The sequence below is a fragment of the Dipteris shenzhenensis genome, chromosome 8 (genome assembly GCF_047967505.1).
Source record: "Dipteris shenzhenensis isolate YYH24624 ecotype China chromosome 8, Dip_SZ_1.0, whole genome shotgun sequence".
NCBI lineage: Eukaryota > Viridiplantae > Streptophyta > Polypodiopsida > Gleicheniales > Dipteridaceae > Dipteris > Dipteris shenzhenensis.
In genome coordinates, this window is record NC_141603.1 from 35,689,867 (window position 1) to 35,698,990 (window position 9,124).

General features: G+C 42.4%; 1 protein-coding gene across 1 annotated transcript; it reads left to right on the forward strand.

Annotated features, from left to right (window-relative positions):
* The first annotated feature begins 208 nt into the window (after positions 1 to 208).
* LOC147899433 (uncharacterized) lies at positions 209 to 6,223 on the forward strand. Its single transcript, XM_087377727.1, has 3 exons — positions 209 to 356; positions 3,425 to 3,558; positions 3,899 to 6,223. Exons 1-3 carry the CDS (start codon positions 209 to 211, stop codon positions 5,225 to 5,227), a joined length of 1,611 nt encoding a protein of 536 aa, XP_087233853.1. The 3' UTR covers positions 5,228 to 6,223.
* The last annotated feature ends 2,901 nt before the right edge of the window (positions 6,224 to 9,124 follow it).

Sequence of the window (9,124 nt, forward strand, 5' to 3'; positions counted from 1 at the left end):
CAATTTGATGACCCCTATATTAGGTGGGATCAATCCATCAGAGCTGTGGTTGTAGTTTTGCTAGACAGTGGTATAGGAAGGTCAAGTCACATTTGTGGAAAATGATAGATTTGGTTTCTCTTAGGGCTGCTCTCAGGTCGTGTGACTGCTATGCCAAATGAAAGATTTGGTTTCTCTTAAAGCTGCTCTCAGGTCATGTGTGACTGCTATGTGGAAAATGAAAGATTTAGTTTCTCTTAGAGCTACTCTCAGGTCATGTGTGATTGCTATGCCAAATGATCATGTCGATATCACACTCCTCTCGAAGATAGAGGAAATGCAGAGGAGAGAATTAGAACTGGCGACAAGGCAAGAAGGTACAGTAGACTGAACCTGGGGTGCCAACTCCCTTTAGTAAGAAAACCTTTCAAAATATTAAGTATGAGATGAATTTAACAATATGCCATGAGTAGAAATTATTCAAATTAATGTGGTTGTGTTCTACACTAAAAGAGCTTCAAATATGTCTACCTCTTGAAATTTGGGTAACACATGAAAAAGTAACATTAATTTGAAAGGAGATGGGTTTTCATATTTTAGAGTATTTTTGTTTTAGACCCCCCCCTTGGGCTTCACATATTATGAAAAATATATACAAATCTTAAAATCTTGCATATTGTTCAAGGTATATACCTTATATTTTGTAGGAGGGGGGACATGAAATTTTCATATTATTCCCTTGCATATTTGAAACTTTTTAAGAGAATCCATGCATATTATATATGGACCTTGTCCCCCCATACCCTGGATTTTGGACGAGGGTAGTAACATATTACATATTGAGTTGGTGCCCCAGGAGACTGAACTGGTTAAAAATGGGAGATTGTCTTACTAAGTTGTTCCACTCTGTAAAAAGAAAGTACTAGAGGGAGTCCATTGACAGGGCCTTGGATCAAAATGGATCCATTGAGACTAAATATTGGCATATTGCAAACATTTTCCTAAACCATTGAAAGATTTGGTGGGTCCACGGGTCTCTCAGGATGAAGGGTGGTTTTAGGCCCTATCCAATTGTCTCAAAGGCATGGAGCCCAGGATTGCAGATGCTCAGAACCTTAGCCTAATGTTCTTCTCAAGGTCATTTTAGCTTGCTGTCCCGCATGCATATCAGTCACATTTGGCTCATCATTGCCACTAATAGATGATCCATCATCTGCCCTTGATTGTGTACCTTTGAGAGTATCTGGTGGCACCATTTCCTGCACATTCGGTGCATGGGCAGCTTGCTATCTATCAACATATGCGGGTGGATTGACATCCTGAAAAGTGATTCTCCTCGTTTCCACATCCCTCATGGGTGTCTTGTGCATCTTCTTCTCATTGAAGACCACATCATGGCTTCGTATGATTTTATTTGCTTCTGGATCCTAGAGACGATAGCCCATCTCTCCACTTTCACCATAATCTAGAAAGATGCGTTTCCTAGACTTAGGATCTAGCTTCTTTCGAAGCTCATTTGGCACATGTGCATATGCCCCACATCCAAATATACGCAAATGAGAGTAAGAGGCTTCTTGCCACTCCATGTCTCTTCAAGAATACCACCATCCAAACTCTTGATAGGTGATCTATTGATCACATGCACTGCAGTCTTCATTGCCTCAGCCCAAAAACCACCAGAAAGACTTGCATTGGAAAGCATATTTTGCAACCTTTCCTGAATGGTGCAATTCATTTGTTCTGCAATTGGATTCTACTTTAGAGTACGAGGGGATGTGAGCTCCCTCTTGATCCCACGTATATCACATAAATGTTGAAAGTCATGAGAGATATACTCTCCACCATTATCAATTCGTAGGCATTTAAGCGTTCTACCTGGCTGATTTTCAACCAAAGCCAACCAATTTTGAAATACCTGGACCACATTGCTCTTCTGGGCTATAGCATAAGCCCATACTTTCCTAGATGCATCATCAATGAATGTCACATAGTATTCAGTCCCGCCTAATGACCGTGTAGTCATGAGACCACATACGTCTGAATGCACCAAATCGAGCCTTTCAAGCGCTTCCTTTCCCCTTCTTTTATGGGTTGATTTAGTCTACTTCCCATAGAGACAGTGCTCACAAAATTCAAAATCAGAAAAACTAAAATGCGGTACATAACTCAAACGGCATAAGAGTTTCATTCCATTCTGGTTCATGTGCCCCAACCTGCAATGCCACAAAGAATTACTTGGTTGCTCAGTTATTGCAACAACATGATCGGACACCCTTGATACATGTAAAGGGATACAAAGTCCCACACTTGGCACCCCTAGCCAAAACCATAGAGCCCTTCTGAATTTTCCAACTTTGAAAGCCAAAAGTGGTATGAAAACCAGCATCATCTAGTTGACCCGCTGAAATGAGACTCTTGGTCAACTTAGGCACATGTCTCACATTTTTCAAAACAAATGCAGACCCATTTGCAAAAGAAAACTTTGTCACCTGCTCCCACTATGTCACATGCATAGTTATTTCCAAGATGCATACAACCTGTCTTTCCATTGTCATAAGTGGAGAATCATTCCCTATGGGGAGTAACATGGAATGAAGCACCAGAATCCAAAATCCACTCCTGGGAATATCCATTGTCTGAAGTTGTAAGCAAGTTTGCACGTAAACTAGACATGAAGAGAATGTCATTGTCACTATCATCAGTGACTGTATTAATCTCCTTGATCTTCATCTTTCCTTTGTCCTCCCTTGGACTCTCTTCCTTTTTATTTGCACCCCAATTTGCATTCTTTTTCTTATTTTTTTTCTCTTTTCAGCTTGTAGCAATCCTTTTTCATGTGGCCCTTCTTACCACAATGGCAACACTCAATGTTCCGTGCCCTGAATTTGCTATGAGACTTCTCTCTTTCTTGGAACTTCCCCCTGAACTGAGGCTGCATCCTACTTGTTGCCATCCATAGACTTCCATCTAATCTCCTCGGCCAACAAGCTACCCACAACATCATCAAACTTCAGTACTCCACTAGGTACATAGTTACTAACAGTTGTACAAAAGGTATCCCATGAGGATGGCAATGAACATAAGAGGAATATTGCCTTAGTCTTCACATCAAAATTCATTTTTTGAGCCTGAAGCTAGCTAAAAATAATATTGCATTCATTCAAGTGAGAAGCAATGGAGACCCCTTCATCTACAACTCAAATAACCTCTTCATGAGATAAACTTTATTAGAGGTAGTTTCCTTCTCATAAGTGGCACATAATTTTTTCCACAAATCTTCCATAGTTTGCTCATTTACTACTGTGAAATAAACTAACTGTGCAAGATGAAGTCTTACAGTAAACTTTGTTAATGCATCCAACTCATTCCAATCATCCTCACACATGTCTATAGGCTTAGCTTCAATCCCTACCAAGGGTTTAATTCCTCCCCGTACCCTTGACAGGTTGGAAACTTGGGCAATCGGCTCTCGGCCTCCGTTCGATTCGCCGGGTGGCCCTGGTTTCCTTCCAGGAATGGGATCTCGAGCCCATTCCTACGTTGTCAACGGTTGGGGTCGCCGGAGGCAAGATCCCAACTGTAGGATCAAAACTTTTGCATCATGGGAATAACTGCTGCGAGATTTGATCGGTTTTATTACCGGTTAACATATCCCCCACATGCATAATGGACGGCTCATGATCACTGTTGAATGATGACCGTTCGATCCATCTAATGTGGCTGGCATGATTGTTGTCCCACTTCTTCGATGGTTGAGAGATCCAATGATCTGAGGGCTTGCGAGAAGCGCCGCCTTTACAGCCCTTGGATCCACATGCAATTAGCGATATAGAGCGATGATCGACGGGCATCGCAACGATAGTTGGCGCAATAGCGAACGTGCACTGTGCGATAAAAAACATTCCACCATTCGATGTAGGCCACACGTGAGGTTGGTGTGCGGCTTGCCCATGCCGTCGAAGGCGGCACAGGCTGGGGATGGTGGGCTCATTCCCTACTGGTTGAGAATCCAATAACTCTGGTAACGTGTAAGCTAACGGCCATTCTTGCAAACATGAAGAGAGGAACAACCCTCTTCTTCAAACCTCTTATCAGAAGCCCCCTCTCTTCCTCCTACTGTGTTTCTGCTTCATCTGAGGTTGCTCTTGTTCACAATGCGAATGTCTTCCCTCCTCACCTTGCAGCTCGCATCGGCATCGACCTTCATAGCCTCCATTTGCCTCCCTCCTCCCTCCCCAACCTCCACCTCGCCCTCCTCCACGGCTTCACCCCCCTCCAGCTCCGTACCCTCCTCACCCAGCCTTCTTTCCCGAATCGCTTCTTGCATGTTTCCCATGACAAGCTTGCCTCCATCCTCCTCCTCCTCCAGACGCGAGGCATCAGTGGTGAGACCGCGGGAGCCGTACTTATTCGCCTCCCGGCAATTCTCGATTTCGCGGTTGATGGTCTTCGAACAAAGTTCGAATTCCTAGAAAGCCTGGGACTCGACAAAACCTTTTTAGTGAGGGCACTCTTGGCTTCACATGTGACGCCCGTTCTGAACATGTCCGTCCTGAATTTGAAGCAGCACACAGCCTTCCTGCAGGAGATGGGTATGGATTCAGAAGGTATTTGCAGGATATTCAGGATATTTCCCAAGCTCTTCTTTATGAATATTCAAAGAACTCTGGTGCGTAAGGTTGAAGCGTTGCAGAACCAAGGAATGACGAGGGATGGAATTTGTCAGCTCTTACGAACTTCGCCCAGAGTGGTAGCCTTGTCCGAGAAGAAGCGCCTGCCCAACCTGCTCCAATTGCTGCGTCAGTTTGGGCTCGAGCCAGATTCCAAATCTGGCCGTCGGGCCTTGAAAGCTTGGAGTTCGAGACGTCGCGACAGCTGTCTTGCTAGATTCGAATTTCTTAAGAATCAGGGGTTTTCGCATGAGGAAGCTGTCAGGATGATTCGTAGACAGCCCGTTATTCTAAACCTTCGAGAGGAATATGTTAAGCAGAAGCTAGATTATCTTGTCCAGGTTATGAAATATGATCTCCATATACTGCAGAAATACCCCATTTATTTGGTATGCAGCCTGGAGAAGAGGATAATACCTCGATTTACTGTCATAAAGGAAATGACACAGAGAGGCTTGCTCGAAAAGGGACCCACTTTCAGAATCATACTAGGATTGCCAGAAAAAATGTTTCCAAAAACGTATTACCTTCCGGAAGCTGGGAAGGGGGGAAACTCTGTTGATCATGAGACGGCTTAAATAGTCTATCTGCAAAGGCATTACAAACGCTTCTTAGCCGTCTTGCCAAACATCAACGTTTAAGGCTGTTGACATAGGACATTTGGGCTCTTTTAATGATCTGACCTTGGTACTTGGAATGTGCACCAGCGGAGATTCAGTGTCATGTTGAACATACATTCATATTTCTCGCCTGGCGCTGGGTTAATTGATGGTCTTGCTAGGAATCAAGTTGGCACTGTTCTCCCTCATCCTTATCTTCAAGATTGCATCCTTGTTGCGAAATTTGTTTGACATCCGCTCTCTTCACAGAGTACTGGTAACTTGTCCTCTTATTGTAGGCTTAATCGGTTTTAGATTTTTCCTTTGAGAGGAAAAGGTGGAGGAGGAGATGTAAAAAAGTTGCAACTGCTCAGTTCTGTTACTTAGTTGGATTAACATCGATTGTCCTCTTGCTCTGCTCCATTTTAGGCAGACAGGTATAAAAATGGATCAGAATTGTTCCTTTTTGGAGGACAAAGGCAAGAGGAAAAGATGTGAGCATTGTTGGTATCATGATGGAATTTTTTGGACGCCCCTTTGCCATTATCTGTACTTTCTTGCTTTCTGGGCTTCTTCAACGATTGACCTCCAGTTTAAGTTTATGCAAGTGAATAATTATGACACCACTTGTCATGGAGAGTTTCATGGATGGTGAGGCAGCGTTAAAAATGATCAGGGTACAACTGGTTTATTTGTAAATGCATTGTCAGGTTTGTCGAGCGTCTTGCTGAACACTGAATCGAATGCTGATCTTGGCCGATGCACTGTCTTTGTATCTGTACTGAGGAAGCCAAACTCTCTTGAGGGCATATCTACTCCATTTCAGGACTCACCTTCTTTGAATGTCTGTACTGAGGGAAAACCAAATCATGTTGAGAGCATGGAGGGTTCATCCGTCCCATCATAAGGACCCACTTGACTGTCCCTATCTGCTTGTTAGAGCTAATATTGGATGCTTAATGGGGGTGTTCCTAGGAATACAATTTCAGACCATATCACTAGGCCAGCCCTTGAGGTCTATGTTGTGGAAAATTTCACTGTCACTTGTTTTTGTATAGCACATGTTTCAAACACCTTAAATTTTATTTCTGTTCGTTTGAATTCAACTATGAAGATTCACATTGGTATTGTAGGGCTCTCCAATTTGGATTGCATGTTTAATACAACTTCACTTATAGTCTGATCTACGGTTGGTGTTCAGCAGAGCTGTTGTCTGCAGCTAAGCTGCGACTTTCTTTCATACATTATGGTTCAAATGGTGTCAAAGTTGCTTTCATGCAGGAGTAGCTTGGAGACAGCAGCACCTAAAAATCCTTTGACTTATGTATTGATAATATTTGCCCTGTTGTTATGGGAAGCTCCAGAGGAGTTAAACGTCTGTAAGGTTAGATTTAGAGATTTTTTCTTTGGCATCTCTGCTTTCATTTACATGTGATCAGGTGGTTGTTGTGGACAGCCAAATGCCGTGCTTGAGCTTTTTTAAAGCCAAGGTGTAGATGTGGATTTGGATGTACAGAGGCACTCGCAAATGAGTTTATAGAGAAGATGGTCTAGAACATGAAGTAATGGTTGCATGAAATAAGCAAGAGATAAAAGCATGTGCACACATAAGAGGCCATAGGGGGCTGAGGAGGATTCATATGCTATGCATATCAAGTCAATTTGAACTACAGCCATCGTTAAAGTAGTGATGTCTGGTCTTGGGGGGCCAATATCGTTGTTGAAGCCAAAGACAAATGTCAATTGAAAGAGGAGTGTCATGATCTTTATTGTGACATGATTGCAGGGGTAGCTAGCCATTTGCCCATAAAATTGCATTTAACCCTAGCACTTGGGAGAAATGTTAGACATGGAATATTGATCAAGCATTTGGAAATATTGGTCGAGCATTTGGGAATACAAAAGCAAAAAATGTGTACATAGTCTGAACATGTGAATTATAGAAATAGCTCCGATGGATGGCAAAAGACTCCAATGTGTGTAGGGAGCAAAGCTTTGTCCTAAAGTCAAAGTCACCTTTTGGGAGAACCGTTCACCAATGGCACGTTCCCCCTCTGTTTCATGTGTGGACGAATGCGAGAGATTTTGTAGCATTCTCTTTGCTATTACAATGCTGCAGTGTGATGTCATCGAGTAACACTCTTTCTCTTATGAAGTGCTTTCTCACATCAATGTGCTTTGTTTTGGAGTGATATGCTGGATTCTTGGCCAATGCTTGAGCTAATTGATTATCACAATATATTGTTGTTGGCTTTGATTTATCAAAGTAAGCTATTTTTAACAATAGTCTTTTGAGCCATATTGCCTCACATGTCCTTGTAGTGAGTGTCCTATATTCTACTTTAGTTGAAGACAAAGAAATAGTTGGTTGTTTGTTTGACAACCATGATATAGTACCTTGACCAAGGAAAAATGCATATCCTTGAGTGGATCTCCTGGTCTCATGATCTCTCGTATTGTCACTGTCACAGTATCCATGCAACCTTGGATGACTTTCTCTGTACTCTCTCCTATGTATTTGACGTTTTCCATTTTGATTCCTTATTAAAGATTGCATCTCTGGAGATAATGACCTTGCGGTTCATGGGATCATGCAACTTGTATGCTTTGCTTTCAACCATGATGCATTTATGTGACTTCGCATCTAATTTTTTGCAATGGTCCTCATGTATGTGGGCATATGCTATGCAATCAAATATGCGGAGATGCCCAATGCGTGACTTGTGTCCAATGAATGCTTCATAAGGTGTCATACCTTGAATCGGCTCGGTAGGAAGCTGATTAAGCAAGTAGTTTGCAGTGGCTATTGCTTCTGCTCAATACTAATTCAGAAGATGCTTCTCACTGAGCATTGCTCTAGCACTGTCTAACATTCTTCCTTTCAGCTCTTGCATTCTACTGCTGAGTATCTGCACAAGTGAATTGTCTTTAAATGCTGTGACTTTTGCAAAAGTTTATGAATGTTGAAGACATGTATTTACCTCCCCTGTCTGATCTCATGATTTTGATCTTTTTGCCTGTCTAATTTTCTACCATGGCTTTGAATTCTTGAAATATGGAAAACACTTTAGATTTCTCTTTCAGAAAGTAGACCCAACAATATCTGTTGTAGTCGTCGATGAAAGTCAAGTAGTAAAGTGAACCATTGATGCTGCGGGTCTGGGCATAACCTCATACATATGTGTGAATTAAATCAAGAATACCTCATGCTCGAGAGGTGCTTCTGTTGAAGTTGGTTTGCTTTTGTTTACCGAAGCAGCATGCTTTACAAACTTTTCCAAGAAATTGAAGCTTAGGAATTCAATTGCCATATTCTGATTTTTGAGCTCTATCAAGCTTCTGAAATTGACATGCCCATATTGTTGAGATATCGAGCTCCACTCGCGATATGCCAGGGTGACCGTTGTGCATTTATGTCACCGACTTGTTAGCTGCAGATGCAGTTGGTACACCGCCCACGAATAATAGTTGGATGACAGCTATCCTTATCTACTCTAGTTCGTGGCTCAGTTAGTATGCCACCTTAGTTAGTTGAGTTTGGTTTGAGACTTACATATAAGGTTCTTCTATTTCTTTGCACTAGAGTTCTTTTGGCTTTTACAACTAAGAAGAGGAAAACTGTTTTCAGCCTCCACCTTTGTGTGTATTCCCCCATTGTGTATGTGAGAAAGCCGCAAGTGAGACTCCTTCCCTCTCTCCCATTATCTTCACATGGTATGAGAGCCTAGTTCGTGGTAAGGAGCTCAAGAAAGCAAACCAAGTTCGCGGTGTCCTGGTAAGAGGACGAGTGTTGCTTTCCTTTTTCGAGTTTGGGAGCAAATCTCTGCAGGTAGCACAGCCGGATGTGCAAGAGTGCATTGTCTCATATTGAGACGC

Bases quoted from the DNA above. Each gene is read 5' to 3' on its own strand.
- LOC147899433 (XM_087377727.1), top strand. From the start codon at position 209: ATGTGGAAAATGAAAGATTTAGTTTCTCTTAGAGCTACTCTCAGGTCA. The intron at 357-3,424 runs GTACAGTAGACT...TACCCTTGACAG, and splicing joins ACTGGCGACAAGGCAAGAAG to GTTGGAAACTTGGGCAATCG. The intron at 3,559-3,898 runs GTAGGATCAAAA...CATTCGATGTAG, and splicing joins CCGGAGGCAAGATCCCAACT to GCCACACGTGAGGTTGGTGT.